Source organism: Anomaloglossus baeobatrachus, chromosome 8, assembly GCF_048569485.1.
Source record: "Anomaloglossus baeobatrachus isolate aAnoBae1 chromosome 8, aAnoBae1.hap1, whole genome shotgun sequence".
In the NCBI taxonomy this organism is placed as follows: domain Eukaryota; kingdom Metazoa; phylum Chordata; class Amphibia; order Anura; family Aromobatidae; genus Anomaloglossus; species Anomaloglossus baeobatrachus.
The window spans coordinates 121934104-121950570 of record NC_134360.1 but is presented as its reverse complement, the minus strand read 5'-3'; the positions used below and the strand labels follow the sequence as shown (position 1 = coordinate 121950570).

General features: G+C 44.1%; 1 protein-coding gene across 1 annotated transcript in view; it reads right to left on the bottom strand.

Moving 5' to 3' along the window:
• The window catches only part of ALDH9A1 (aldehyde dehydrogenase 9 family member A1), an 80094-nt gene that overhangs the window by 39073 nt on the left and 24554 nt on the right, over nt 1-16467 (bottom strand). The window contains exons 2-3 of the mRNA XM_075321977.1: nt 8364-8493; nt 3935-4069 (exon numbers count right to left, since the gene is read on the bottom strand). Coding sequence (XP_075178092.1) covers nt 3935-4069; nt 8364-8493 — 265 coding nt within the window. The remainder of the gene's footprint in view (nt 1-3934; nt 4070-8363; nt 8494-16467) is intronic.

Here is a 16467-nt window from a genome sequence, read left to right as displayed (position 1 = left end):
ACATGATCAGAATATGGTATATGCACCAAGTTTCACTGTAGAAACCTAGGAGAACAACCAGTGGCGACTCTTAAGCCCAGTCACACACAACGACTTACCAGCGATCCCAAAAACGATGCGACCTGATGGGGATCGCTGGTAAGTCGCTGGGAGGTCGCAGGTGAGATGTCACACAGTCAGATCTTACTAGCGGTGCAGGAACGATACAGGTCGCAGTAGCGACCTGTATAACGATTTCAGCATTCACTGTGACCCTGTCACACAGTGTCAAACACAACGATGTGTCCTGCCCAGCAGGACATCGCCTTTAAAGAAAATGCCTGGACCATTCTGCAACGACTAGCGATCTCACAGCAGGGGCCTGATCGCTGGTAGATGTCACACATACCGTGATAGCTAACGGGATCGCTACTGCATCACAGAAACTGTGACTCAGCAGCAATCTCACCAGCGATCTCGTTATGTGTGGCGGTACCTTAAAGCTTGGTTTGGATAACACATTTCTTAAAAGCATATAATGGCATCCCACAGCCAAGTACACATTGCTCATTCACATGTCCGGTTTGCAAACGAGTGCTATTTGTGGTTTTCATGCATTGCAGGTCTACAATGTATACTCTCCATGTATGAAAAAAAAAACAAAAACCTGATGACCCTGACCACACTCTGATCAGAATAAAATCTGTCAATTTTTCTCGTATGTGGAAAAATTGGAAATGTGAATGAGCCCTAAAGACGTGTTAGTGTGGTGTAACAATGAATTCTATAATTACCAAAAAGAAAAGCCCCAATGCATCTTACATATAGCATCATCTGACACCATCGGGTGTTTCTTCTAGATGAGCATACATGTACCAGTGTTTATACCTTATACAATTGATAATACTCCTTTACCGTAATGGTTTCTGACTTCATACTTTGTTGTTTTTTGGACTTAAGAATATAAATTGTGAGTATCCATGCTAAATGCAGAGTAGACTACTATATATTTGCATAATTCGGAATTGTATTATTTCTGTTTCTGGAAGGTTTTCTTTTGCTTTTGATCTAGCGCTTTTGTCTTTTACTGCATATTGTCTTTTGATAAATACAGTATATATTCTTAGCATGTATTAATAATTAAGTTCTGTGCTTTTTTTTGTATAGGTTATGCATAAGAGTTCTGTCCAACCTGTTCTGTGACTGCACCTACATGCTGTGAGCACGCTGAAGCAACTCCGCCAATGGCCTCGCTTCAGGAAGTTCAAATGATTAGACAAGATAACTTTTAGAAAACCCAGTTCTAAGAAGACAATCTGTACAGATTTTCAATGTTTGCTTAACAAAGGGAAAAAAAAAAAAAAAAAAAAAAACATCTCAAATCGGAACAATCTGCAGTAGAAGGGGTTCCACGGGAATAGAAAAAAAACTACTAAACAAAAAGGAATAGGTCATTATAAGTCAATTCCTAATACATTTAATTAGCAAATCAAAATTATTTTGTCATCCTGCCAATGATTTGAAGTGCCGTGCCTTAAAGGCTTATAAGCAGTGCAATGTGCTGCTTGTTATTAGAAAAAAATATCACAGGGCTTGTTAGCTTCAAAGTTTCAGTCACTCTGCACCAGATCAGGCTTCACACTCATCTCCTTCGATCGTACTGAAGCTTTTAAATGCCGTGCCTTCTACTGACAAGCTCGGTGATATACTTTCTACTAACAAGAAGCAGATTGCCGCGCTTATCAGCTGAAGGGAGGGCACTTCAAAGCATGGTCAGATCCAGGCAGAGGAGGAGAGGGAGGTCTGATCTGAGCATGCATGATCAGAAAGCTGTCACTGACTGAGAAGCAGCCCTGCCCCCATCAGTGATGTGCACTGTTCAGAGCATCCGATTCTGCTCCCCAGATTGGAAGCAGCCTTGCTAGATCACATCAGAGGAATATGGCAGCCACACAGACAGGGTTACAGGAGTAGGGCAGGTAATAGAAGTATATTAGGAGAATGATTATTAGGCTCTGTGCGCACTAGTGCGTTTTACCCGCGGATTTACCCGCGGATTTGCCGCGGAAATTTCTTGAGAAATGTCTGCAATCCTTGTGCAGACATTTCCCAGCAAATTCTATGAGAAAAAAAAATAGCTGTGCGCACTGTGCGGATTTTTCTCAAGAAATTTCCTTGAGAAGAATTTCTCGAGAAAATTTCTTGAGAAAAATGAGCATGTTAATTCTTTTCCGCAAGTACCCTGCGGATTTCGGAAGTACAGCCTGCAAAATCCGCAGGGAACCACCCGCGGGAAAATCGCGGCAAATCCGCATGCGGATTTGGTGCGGATTTTTTCCGGAGGTCCGGAAATCTTTCACTCCCAGAAGTTTCTCAAGAAATTTTCTTGAGAAACTTCACATTTCTAGTGCGCACATAGCCTTAGGAAGAATAAGTAGTGGAAAACATCTTTAAATTGAATGAAGTAAAAAATCCCCATCAGTGACCTGCTATCTGCTATTTACAGCCATGTCTTTACATTAAAAGGTTGTGCTAACAGGTGCTTTTTAAAGAGGTGGCCATGTTATACATTAACAAGTGTCACAACATTATGTACCAAACACGTGTTAGAATATAAGTATTACAGGTTCTGCTTTGTGAGGAGGACTACACTGACTACAGCGCTCTGGTACTTAAAATGGCAGTGACTAGACCGACCATCAGCCGCCTGCAATTATAAAGCGCTGTCCATGGGAAAGCTTCCCCAATTGTAAGAGGCTGATGGTAGGTCTGGTCATGTTCCACTCCAATGCCTATTGCTCTAAGAACAGGATGGCTGTGAGGTCAATGAGGAGGCAGCAATAAAACCAAGGGACTGTCAAATCAACCCTGCCACATACAGAAATATTATTGAACCCTGTCCTAATTTTCTCCTCTAAGGAGGTACCGTATTTTTCAGATTATAAGATGCACTTTTTCTCCAAAAAATTTGGGAGGAAAATGAGGGGTGCGTCTGAAAATCCAAATGCAGTTTACATGGGAGGTGGTGAAGAGGGGTTAAAGAGGCATGAGTAAGGCCCCTTTCACATTGCATTTTACCTTCCGCTCACAGGACCCGTCGGAGCATCCGTCCGAACCGCCCCTCCCCCACTCTGCAAAGCGTGTTCGAAGTGCTTCGGATACATAAAAAACACGCTCACGCAGTGCGCTCCATAGCAGTGAATGGTCACTGCTATGGAGCGCACTGCGTTAGCGTGTGCTCTGTTTTGTGCCATTTTGTGCACATATACGTTTCTGCAAACGGACACCCGAACGTAGACCACCATCTTCAGCACGGTGGCTCAGTGGCTAGCACTGCAGCGCTGGGGTCCTGGGTTCTAGTCCCACTAAGGACAACATCTGCGTCACCAGCCCCCGCACACAGCAGAGCCCGCGTCCCCAGCCCCCGCACACAGCAGAGCCCGCGTCCCCAGCCCCCGCACACAGCAGAGCCCGCGTCCCCAGCCCCCGCACACAGCAGAACCCGCGTCCCCAGCCCCCGCACACAGCAGAACCCGCGTCCCCAGCCCCCGCACACAGCAGAACCCGCGTCCCCAGCCCCCGCACACAGCAAAGTCCGTGTCCCCAGCCCCCGCACACAGCAAAGTCCGCGTCACCAGCCACGCACAGAGCAGCACCCTCAGTGAGTGAGTATCTGGGCCCCCCTCTGTACCATTGGCAGCATTTCAGTACTCCAGTACCGCCCCTACCTCCTCTTACCCCCGCTCCGCTGCTGCCACCTCTCCCTGATAAAACACCACCGGATTATAAAAACAGACGCCATATTTTTTTTTACCTCCCCCCCCCCCTCTACATATTTAGGGTGCGTCTTATAATACGGTTCATCTTATAAACTGAAAAATACGGTATTTTACAATTTTACTCTAACCGATCTGAACAAGTCAGACAGGATTGTTCTTTCCATTTACACACATACCACATGCTAATGCCGGTCCAGACTTCCAACAAGCAATCTGGAAAGGGTAATTCCAGGCGCCAATGCCGACACAGACACCAAGAGGTTCTCTTCTTGTATACGCAAAGGATCCTCCTTGGAGCTGCACATGCTGTCCTGTAAGAAAACAGAGCAGAAGTGCTTAGGATACATAAAAAACAAGACAGTAATTCTTACTGTTGCGTGGAGACAGCCATCTTCAAAGTCTAATTTTGTCACAAAATAGGGAGACACCTTTGTCCCCTTTCCCCCCTTTTCAGGGAGTCTGACGAAGCATGAGTACATATTCCTTGTGAAACGTACGTTGGAGTCCATCCCTGGGTTTTAACCCCCTCCTCACCTGACTAACCTGCCTGCCTTTCTTCTTCCGTGTAACCAGTGTATTGCGGTATGTAGCAGGTTCTCTCCTTGCATGTGCCTATTTTGCTGCAATGATATATGTCTTAGGTATATCAATGTTACAGTTTAATTTACACATTAATGCCCTTACTCCTGTGACTATCACTGCAGCACTTTGGTATTATGCGGATGGGACCCCTGCATGACTGCCTTTACTGATTCATGTGTTTTAATGTAACAGCGCCAGTGATGGGATTCTTGTAATGAGGTGTGCAGGAGCTCTCATTTTATACATACTCGCACTGCTACACTGACTAAATCTCTAATCAGCATCTATGTTTCTTTTTCCAACCTGACTAACTGATGTGGTCAGCAGTGTCTGTAGTATACGGTTTGAGCTTCATGCATAACCCTCTCTGATGTAACAATCCTGAGTCAGTCTCTTTATACTGAATCAATCCCTTCTGGTGTAATGAAATGATCTGGTGTTTAACTTTCATGTGAATTATTCTTACACTTGAATTCTTCTGTTATTGGCCAATACCATGTATCATTGGCTTGGCAGGATATAGTAGAGCCCCTTTTTAACATCCCTCCTCTTGGCCGTCCTATTTTTATAATTTTCGCATTTACTGATATATATGTATTCTGGTTTATTGGGTTTTATTCACAAAAAAATATATACATTACCAAAAATAACATAAGAAATAAAAATACATATATTTTTGAAGCAATTCTACTCGTTTCCTCCTGTTTTGTATGTGTCTACTCTGACTCATGCAGGAGGTTAGAACAGGAGATCAGGGCTCCATTATTACATCTCACACAGGGAGATGGCGAAATCGCGGCCCCGGTGGCTGCGATCGCTTTGCAAATACATTAGATTCGGGAAGGAGGGGACCTCTGCCTTACCTCAGGAGGGGTGGTGTCTCCTCCCCGGACCTACAGAGGCTGTGATTGGCTGAGCAGCATTCGTCAGCCAATCACAACCACTGTAATGTTTCAACAATTGAAAATGGCAGAAACATTGAAATCCAGCCATGATCAGTGCAGCTATAGCACTGATCATTGGCTGGAGCTGAGTGACCTCTGTTTCCCCCGCCCCCAGCTCTGATTGGAGAGACCGGCCTTGTGATCGATCTCTCTAATGACTGTGGATCTGGGGCCAGAGACCGCTCCCCTCAGCTTCATTCCATCTGTGGAAGCTGAGGAGAGCGATCGGTAAGTTATAGCACCACTGCCCCCTTTCAGCCGCTGCCACATTACTATAGGATGGGGACATGGTGGGCACATTACTATAGAATAGGGACCAGTAAGGGCACATTACTATAGGATAGGGAAATTACTTTAGAATAGGAACAAGGTGGGCACGTTATTATAGGATGGGGAAAAGGCTGGGGACATTACTAAAGGATGGAAGCATTACAAGGATGGGCACAATACTATTGGATGGGGACATTACTATAGGATGGGGACAAGGTGGGCACATTACTATAGGATGGGCATATTACTATAGAATGGGACAACTATATGATGGGGACAGTACTACAGGATAGGGAGATTGCTACAAGGGGACAAGTATGGGGAACATTACTATAAGATGGGGACAAGGATGAACACATTGCTACAGGATGGGCACATTACGATAAGATGGGGACAAGGAAGAGCACATTACTGTACTACAAGGGGACAAGGATGGGCACATTACAACAAGATGGGGAACATTACTAAAAGATGTTGGCCAAAATCTCTATATAGTGCTAATTGTAACACTATTAGTTACAAGAAAGGGATAAATTGTAAAAAAAAAAAAAAAACAAAAAAAAACCTCAATAATGCATGCCTTTTTTTACCATCCAATTTTTATTTTTTTTTAATATTTAAAAGAATGTGCACATTTGTTATAATATACAAGTGAAAAATGTTCAAAATCAGTGATCCAAAGGTGTGTAAAAAAAAAAAAAATATATATATATGGTACCAATTAAGATGTCACTTTGTCCTGCAAAGAATGCGGCCCCCCAAATTATTTTTTTTCCTCTTTGCGGCCCAAACACCCAGCCGAGTTTGAGACCCCTGCTCTAAGCTATGGTGGAGGCATGTGCTTTCTTTTGAGTTTTGCTGCCTGCTTATGATTCGCCAGCATCATATAGGGATAAGTAGTATACACCTCAGTGAAAACTGACTGATAACACTCACTTTTAAAATAAGTTAACTCTTTAGGTGCCAAAGACTTTGCTGATATCTCCACAACAGAGGCAAAAAAAAGTTGTAATCAGCTCTGCAGCCATGATTACATTGTTTCCAGTTCAACATGAAAAATTTGGTGAAAGGAATTGTAATTGCCATAAGGTGACCCATAAGGCTACTTTCACACATCCGGTTTGAGTCGTGCGGCTCAATTCGGCTGTGAAACCTATGCAACGGATGCGGTGAAAACACTGCATCCTTCGCATAAGTTTTTACATGCGGCCGGTCCGTTTTTTTCCGGTTGCGGCACGCTACTGAGCATGCGCAGTGGAAGAAACCGCATGCAGCGGCCGGATGCGTTTTTTTCCGCATTGCGCCGCATCCGGCGTCCATAGGCATGCATTGAAAAATGCGCCGCAGCGGCCGGATGCGGCGCGATGTGGTTTTTTTGCCGGAGCAAAAAACGTTGCAGGCAACGTTCCATCCGGCCGCGGCATCGGCTAAATCTGCCGCATGCGGCAAAAACCGGACCGAACGCAGGCCCATGCGGCACAATACGGCACTAATGTAAGTCTATGCAAGAAAAACCGCAACCGGCGGCAAAAAAAACGGTTGCGGTTTTTCTGCAGAGCGCCGTATTGTGCCGCAGAGCAAAAACCGGATGTGTGAAAGTAGCCTAACATTCTACTAAGAATGGATTCAGATTAATTAGATTTGCATCAAGCAAGGAGGAGGCACAAATCATTTCTTTATATTTCGCATTCTTTTTTAATCCGCTGCTTGGATTGATTAAACAACTAAAAACCCGTTTATAAGTCTATGTTCACACGTTGCTTTTTTATGTGCTTCTTTTCTGCACATAAAAAAAGCATGGTGTTTGCAGGAAAAAAAGCAGCTGAAAAAAATATCCGTTTTTTCCCTGCTTTTTTGTGTGTGTTTTTGTTTTTTTTGTGTTTTTTTATTCATGATGATCACAGGGGTTCAGACACCGTACTCCTGTGATTGCCGACGGATCTCTGGCTGATCTTACAGCTGGGACCCGGCTCTCACTGTCCGGAGCTGTGCCCGCGCCGTTCCCGGCAGTTTACGCCCCTGAATGGTACGATCAATTCAATTACAGCATGCAGGAGGCAGGGAGAGGAATCACTTACCTCTCCCTGGCGATTGGGTCCCTGTAATGCGATCACAGGGACCTGATCACTGCCATGGCAACCCTGGGTTGTCACCATGACGACCCTGGATTACTGAGCTATGGAGAGCATCACAAACCATGCTGTAGGCATGGTGTGTGAGGCGAAGTGCTGCGCTATAATCCACTGTAGTGGTAAAACATTGTAGTGGATTATAGAAACACAGAAAAAAAAAAAAACAAAAAAAAAAAAACAATTGACATATCGCTTCTTTCAGCAACAAAATCTGCAAGGAAAAAAGAAGCAGCGTGTGCACAGCAAGTCAGGATTATCATAGACTTTGCTGGGGTGCGTTTTTCCCTGCAGTATTGATTAAAAAAGAAATATATATATATATATATATATATATATATATATATATATATATATATATATATATATATATATATATATATATATATATATATATATATATATATATATATATATATATATATATATATATATATATATATATATATATATCTCAAATAATAACTAACGGAGTAGCAATACAGTACCAAAAAGTGAGTTGGTAGTAAGTTGACACGTTTCAACCGTCCCAACTAAGACTGTCGCGGTCGAAACGCGTCAACTTTCTACCGACCCACCATGTGGCACTTGGATGTATCATACCATTTCTATACATGTTCACAGAGGTTCTAAATAATGGTATTTTTATATGATTACATATCCATTCAGAGTGGTCTTACCAGCCATGCTCCCAGCAAGTCCTGCATAATACTCCAAAGTCTGCCAAGAAATCTCAATATCCACCCGAGCCTCTAAGATGGATTTCCCATTGTTTATAGTTTCCATGGTAGCAAGATCTTCACTGCGCTCCTGTAACAAAGACATTAAAACTTTAGAAACTGGAGGTCTCCCCACCTTCCTATAAAGCCCAATAGATTCTTGTTTGGTAACTTATAACCAGCAACATTTAAAAGTGTACCTCAGATCGGACATTATTTATGAAGAAAAAATATTTAAAAATTATACTCAGAAAATACCTTGAATCTCTTTCCTATACTGAGGTTTGGCGGGATCCTGTATTATCTATGGAAAGTGGTTGATGAATATGGTCTTCAAATACTAAATTTTGCACTAGGCATCTGCCGTCTTTTAGGGCTCCCCAGTGATTTCTTTATTTTGTTTGCAGGGTTTTCCAAGACAGCCTTACCTGAACAATGATCAGGTCATTTCTTTAAACCGCTTCTCTTCATTACAGACATTAAGAGGTTAAAAGAAGCTCAAAAGACTGAACATATGAACAGCAAGTGGTTTTCACATTTCCATGCAAATGTTCATTCCTTTTATTGTTTACTTAGCACTTTTTTAGGCGAGTAAAGCGACATCACTGCTGAGTCACGGTTTTTGTGACGCAACAGCGATGTTGCTAGCGATGTCGCTGTGTGTGACATCCAGCAACGACCTGGCCCCTGCTGTGAGGTCGCCGGTCGTTTCTAAATGTCCTGGACCATTTTTTAGTTGTGGCTCTTCCGCTGTGAAGCACACATCGCTGTGTTTAACAGCGAGAGAGCAACAATCTGAATGCGCAGGGAACAGGGAGCCGGCTTCTGCGGACGCTGGTAACCAAGGTACACATCAGGTAACCAAGCAGAGCTTTGCTTGGTTACCCGATATTTATCTTGGTTACCAGCGTCCGCAGCTTCTAGAAGCCGGCTCCCTGCACAAGTAGCCAAGGTACACATCAGTTAACTATAAGCAAAGCGCTTTGCTTAGTAACCCGATGTGTACCATGGTTGCGAAGCACAGCGTCGTTACATGGGTCGCTGGTGGCTGATCTCTGAGGAGATCTGCCTGTTTGACAGCTCACCAGCGACCATGTTGCGACGCTCCAGCGATCCCCGCCAGGTCAGATCGCTGGTGCGTCGCTTAGTGTGACGGTACCTTTACACAGCGTACCCCCGACACAGATGGCATATGCACATACCCTTACAGCCTTTGGGTCTGTTCACATGTCCGTACATTTGTGTGTCTGGGGGAAAGAAAGAAAAAAAAAAAACAAAAAAAAAAAAAACACATTTCTGGTTCTGGTCACGGACCATTTAAGTCTATGTTGCGGTCCATGAAAAATTTGGACAGCAACATGATGACAGAGTGGTCTGACTTTTCACTAAATGATAAGGGAAGCTTGCTAAACCTCCACATGGGTTATTAAAAACAAAAAAAACGCTGTTTTCGGCCGTGTTCACTGTGACATAAGGGTTCACCCAAGTCCATGGCTCATGGACTCGACTTGAACTTTGACTATCACTATGCGAGTCTTGCATTGGTATCACCCGGCATGGCGCACAATCTCCTGACAGGCGGGTCGGCTGAATGTATTTCCATGTATTGCTGTACAGAGCGATGAAGCAGAGCTGTGGACTACGTTGGACTAAGAATTTTTATTTTTTTTTTATAATAAAAGATGGCGCCTGGTTTTTTTCTTTTTCGTTTTGTCTAATAAAAAAAAAGTGTTTTTTTCTTTTGTTTTTTTTTTACTGTTTACTAGAAATTCATGGACGCCATGACTAATTTGGTGTGACACCATGAATTATGGGCTTAGTACCAGCTGAGAATATAAAGCTGGTATTAACCCCTTTATTACCCAGCATGCCACCGCCATCAGGGCCGCTGGACGAGCTGGGTAAAGAGCTTACAAATGGCGCTAAGAAACAATGCGCCATTTCCAGGGGCGGCTGCGGTTTTTAGTGTGGGGGGGCCCAGAACGATTGGGCCTTACCGAGCTGAGAATCCGAGCCTCAAGCCGCCTGGTTTTACGTGACTAGCGATCCAATTATGGCGGGAGCTCACGCATATTTTTTTTTTTTTTTTAACAAAAATAATTAAAAAAAAAACTAATTATTGGGCTTCCTGTATTTTGATTGCCAGCCAAGGTAAAGCCAGGTAGATGGGAGTGGCAGCTTATAGCCGTCCGCTTTAGCTGTGCTAAGAATCAAAAATACTGCGGAGCGCTACGTCATTTTTTAAAATTATTTATTTTTACACTGTGTGTGAGGGACCCAACAGCCCATCACAGACACTGTCACGCAAAATGGGCGTCTGTGATTGGCTGTTGGAGTAACCTGCAATCTGCCCATACATTCTAGATACTACAATGTATTGGCTGGTTTCAGGTTGCTCCAGCATCCAATCACAGACGCCCAACTCTGACAGCATCTGATTATATTTTACAGTTAAAATAAAAGACAAACAAAAAACAGAAAAAAATAATTTGTTGAAAATAAAACAGAAGAAGACATTTAGGACTCCTTTATTACTCAATAAAACCCTCCAACGTAGTCCAATGGCGGGTGAACATCTTCAGCTCTGCTACATCTGTGTGAGGAGACAAACACAGGTCTGCTCACAAAGACTCAGCCGAGAGCACTCAGAGACTTCACCCGAGTGCACAGCTGAGGTCGGTCAGCTGCGCCCCCCCCGGTAACCTCCATTCTGGTGTGAATGTTGATACCACGTGGGCTACAGGACCTTCCGTGATGTCATAGCCATGTGACCTGTCTATAACCCAATGTCTGTACAACATTCATACCAGACTGGTCACATGGCTATGACGTCATGGAAGGTCCTGCAGTCAGTGGTGGTTACCCGGGGACACAGCAATGATTGGACCCGGTAGCAGAAGCGGCTGGGAGACAGAGTCTGCAGGACACGTCACGGGACCTGTAATTATAATGACAATGTTTATTATTAACTATATTATTTATTTTACAACCCCCCCAGCCCCATCACAACTGTAAAGTCCAAGTTCGGTATTAGGATGCAAGTTTGCGTTATCTCAGAACCCAAACTCGATCTTTACAAAATGCACGGGCGAGGCTCCCTACTACTGACTATCACTACTCACGACTAATCACTACTGACAGGGCATCATCTATAAGCCTTTAGACTGCACTTCAATGTGCACAGATAGTAACACCATCCATGTGTGGACATACCATGCACAGTTCAATGTGCTGCCGACAAACTTAAAGATCATTACAACTGATGAACAAGCGGTTTGCTAAGTTCTCAGGTGATGGCACCAGCTTTCACAGGTTAATAATAAAGAAATGCAGTGTAAATTCAGCCAACGTCATAAAAAAAAATAAATGTAATGCTTAATCTGGAGTAATGTAACACAATTTACAATCATTTATGTCCTAGATGTAAAAGATAACACAAAGTCATGTAGAAGAGCAATTCATGGGAGGTGTGGCATCAAACACTTTTAATTAATAAGTAGTTTAGAGAATGTCTTAAGCAAAAACATGGAATTCGCATAGCTAGAATGGCAAAAACAGTAACAAAGTTAAAGCAAGACGTAACTAGAAAGGTATATCCAGCTTCATAATGTTAGCCTCTGGTCAGTAATGGGCAGTCCAGCTCTTTTTGGTGATCAGGTTCACATGGCTCCGCTCACCAGAAAGAGTCGGCTCATTCGAATCGTTCTCGGCTCCTTAAATGTGTTCACCTGGGGTGAACACATATTTAATAAGATTATAGTGATGCCGCTGAAACCACGCCCACCCGTGGCTAAACCCCGCCCACTTACAAGGGATCAATTAGATCGCTAAGTGGGCGGTGTTTAGATGCGGGTGGGTGGGGTTTCAGCGGGAAAAACAGCAGTTTAGCAATTTTAGTGGCTCACTTTGGTGATCCGGCTCCTGTCAGTCACTGCAGGGAGCCGGATCTTTCTGTCGGATCGTTCACGACCGACACATCACTACTCTGTTCACATTAACAGGGTTGTTGACTATTTGGACAACATAGACTCACTCGATCCCTGTTTTCCACAGGAAAATAACAGCTATACTCATCTCAGATGCCGTTCCAGTTGTGTCACCACTGACTCTCCCGGGGCTTGTGTGACTATTACTCATCACGGAATCCCTGTGACCGATCAGCGCTGGCTTTATTTTCCCCTCCTATGGGCCTAATTGGCAACCAGACGATGCGAGAGCTGTGGCTGCGCTCTCGCTTTCTCCAGATGTAGGATTTGTCAATCGGAAGAGTGAAGCCAGCGCTCATTGGAAGCAGGGATTGCATGACACTGGGAGAGCCAGTGCTGACACGCAAGAACTGCCTTAGAAGAAAATTGAGGAAATATTTTACTGAGGGGGGAGGAGAGAGGAGGAAGAGAGATTGACTCTTGCTGCAGATTTAACCATTTTCAGTGAATTAGTGGACTGTTATATCTACAACGATATTAGCCCTTTTTCGGAACAAATTGTTTATTATTTTAGATATATTGATTGATTGTTTGGAATGGTTACATTGAATTGGTGCCTGTATTCATCGATTATCTGAATAATAATAATCAATTTAATATTTTTTTTCACTTATAATGTTGATTCTCACAAAATTGCTTATCTGGATCTCACTTTGACTGGCTCTTCTACCACCGGCAAGGTTTCTTGTTCCTTATATCGTAAATCAGTGGCAGGCAACTCTATGCTGCACGCCGCTAGTGTCATCCCGGACATGTTAAAGACAACTTGCCTGTGGGAGAATTTGTTCGGGCCAAACGTGCCTGTTCACACCAAGCAGGTTTTGACAATGACTGTGTTACCATACAGAAACAGGAGGTTTTTCCTCGGTCATTATTGAACGAGCCAAATCTAAAGTCAGTTTACATAGCAGACGATCTTCTTGCCTATAACACTAAGGCCTAAGCCACACGGCGAGAAAAATCGCTGCGAGTGGAGTGCGATAAAACATCACATTCCACTCGGACCAATTCTAGCCTGTGTGTCAGCACACGAGCGATTATTTTCTCAGCCCTAATCGGACCGAGAAAACAATCGCAACATGTTGCGATTGTACCGTGTTTTTCCAAAAATAAGACCTCCCCCAAAAATAAGCCCTAGCAGGGATTTTCAGTATTTTCGGAGAAAGGCTTGAATATAAGCCATCCCCCGAAAATAAGCCCTAGTCGCGGATCAATAATGAAGTGTCCGTGCAGCTAAAAAAGATAAAGATACTGCAGGACACTTCACTATACACAACAGCAGGACCTGCAGTGATCACACATCTACACACATCAGCACACACACACACACACACACACACACACACCTGATCGCATTCACACTCATCTCATCCAGCGACACCGATCTCTTCTCACCGGGAGAATCCTGAGACCAGTGCAGTGGAGCGCAACGAACAGGACCTGCGGCCGGACACGTGACTTGCTCTCATCCCCTGCTGTCGTAAGTGCTGTGTGTGTGTGTGTGTGAGTCTGCGATCGTCTGTTTTTCTGCGATCGGCTGTGTGTGCCTGCGATCGGCTGTGTGTGTGTGTGTGTGTGTGTGTGTGTGTGATCTGCTGTGTGTGACTGCGATCTGCTGTATGTGTCAGTATGTCAGCTAGCAGCAAGGTAGGAAGGTGTGCAGCACCGACCGGAGATCACAGGAGGACCTTGGAACCACGCAGACGTCCTGGTCTGGTGAGTATGAGTCTCCTGGGAAGTGGGGGGAGGATCTAAGCCCTAGTGCTTTTTTGGGGGGCAAAAAAATAATATAAGACAGTGTCTTATTTTTGGAAAAACACAGCAATACTGTAATACAAGACTCTTTTCTCTCGCACCCATTCAAGTGAATGTGGCGAGAGAGAAGGAAGGAAAAAAAAAAAAAAAAAAAAAAAAAAAAAAAAAAAATCGCACTGCACTCGCAGTACACTGGTGTACTGCGCGTGCAGAGCGAGAATCGCAATAGCCGGCTACGGAGGAGAGAGGGAGAGAAATCCCTCCCTCTACTCCGTGCCGGCCCGCTCCTCCTCAGCACTGGCCCGCCCCTCCTGAGAGCCGGTCCGCCCCCTACAGCTGAGGTCCGCTCGCAGTCGGACCGCAGTCGCAGGGATACTAGCATGATACTCGGCTCCTGCTGTGCTGCCAGAGCGAGCCGAGTCTCATGCGAGCATCGCAGTAGTGCCCCGTGTGGCCCCAGCCTTACCCTTCCTCTCAGGTCACATTTTCTACCAACTATAGCATTAATTATCATCAGGTTGATATCATTAAAAAAAAATACTTACCAGTGCTATCTTCAGATGAAAGGACTAATAAAATACTCAGTTCTGGAATCAATTTGGTTTCCAAAAGGGACTCCACTGTGGGAGGAGCCATTTCCCCTGCTGATCATACAAAAGTTTTTTCAAGAAAAAAAAAACTGCATATCGCAGTTGGTGGTCCACCACAGGGTCTTATAGATGTGGCAAAAAAAAAAAAAACATGTGGGCTTTGTCCATTCATGTCTAATAAGAAATCCATTTTGGCCACTGCTACTAATGTTCTTTTTGATAATGAAAATTTTTTGAACTGTGGAGAGGACTTTGTTTACATTATCATCTGCAACAAATGCCTTCTGCAATATGCTGGTTCCAAGAGTCGTGCGTTACGCACCAGAATTGCTGATCATATATACGATATCAAAAACACTTCTACTCGTTCCCCTTCCAGTGCATCACAACATTTTAAATTTATACATCAAGGCAATACCGATGGCCTTGAGGTACATGCTTTGAAAAAGATACATGTTGACGTAAAGGTACCGTCACATTAAGCAACATCGCTAGCAACATCGCTGCTGAGGCACGACTTTTGTGACGTAGCAGCGATGTTGCTAGTGATGTCGCTGTGTGTGACATCCAGCAACAACCTGGCCCCTGCTGTGAGGTTGTTGGTTGTTGCTGAATGTCCTGGACCATTTTTTAGTTGTTGCTCTCCCGCTGTGAAGCACACAGCGATGTGTGTGACAGCGACAGATCAACAACTAAATGTGCAGTGAGCATGGAGCCGACTTCTGCGGATGCTGGTAACTACGGTAAACATCGGGTAACCAAGAAGCCCTTTCCTTGGTTACCTGATATTTACCTTCGTTACCAGCGTCCGCCGCTCTCACGCTGTCAGTGCCGGCTCCCTGCTCCCTGCACACATAGCCAAACTACACATCGGGTAATTAACCCGATGTGTACTGTGGCTAGGTGTGCATGGAGCCAGCGCTAAGCGGTGTGCGCTGGTAACCAAGGTAAATATCGGGTTGGTTACCCGATATTTACCTTAGTTACCAAGCGCAGCATCGCTTCCACGCGTCGCTGCTGGCTGGGGGCTGGTCACTGGTTGCTGGTGAGATCTGCCTGTGTGACAGCTCACCAGCAACCCGTGTAGCAAAGCTCCAGCAATCCCTGCCAGGTCAGCTTGCTGGTGGGAATCGCTGGAGCATCGCTTAGTATGACGGTACCTTAAGAGGTGGGGATCAGATCCACATGCTTCATTATCAGGAAGCACTCTTGATATTTAAAATGAATACTTCATTTCCTACAGGGTTAAACAAAAGCTCTGACCTGCTGCTCTTTTACTGAATTGTTTTTGTTATCTTGGGTATTATGCACATACAATTATCGCCACCTGTTCACACCTAGCGGATTTTGATATGGAATGTGTCACCACACAGAAATGTTTCTGGAACAGAGGGTTTTCCTCTATTATTGAACTAGCTAAACCTAAACTCAGTTTAGGCAGCAGATAAGATATTTTTTGTTTATAACATTCATAGTATTGTTAAACCCTTTTTTTTCCTCTCAGGCCACATTTTTTACAGGGTTAATACAGAAGGTCAGACCTGATGCCTTTTTTGAACAGCTTTTGCCATTTTGTTTGTTATATATGCACAGTTAATTATTGTCGCTTGTTCACATCAAACGGATTTTGACCATTTTTGTGTCACCATTCACATAGGTTTTTCCTCTGCTATTATGGAACCAGTGAAATTTAGTTTATGTAGCATACATGATTTTCTTGCTTATAATACTGAC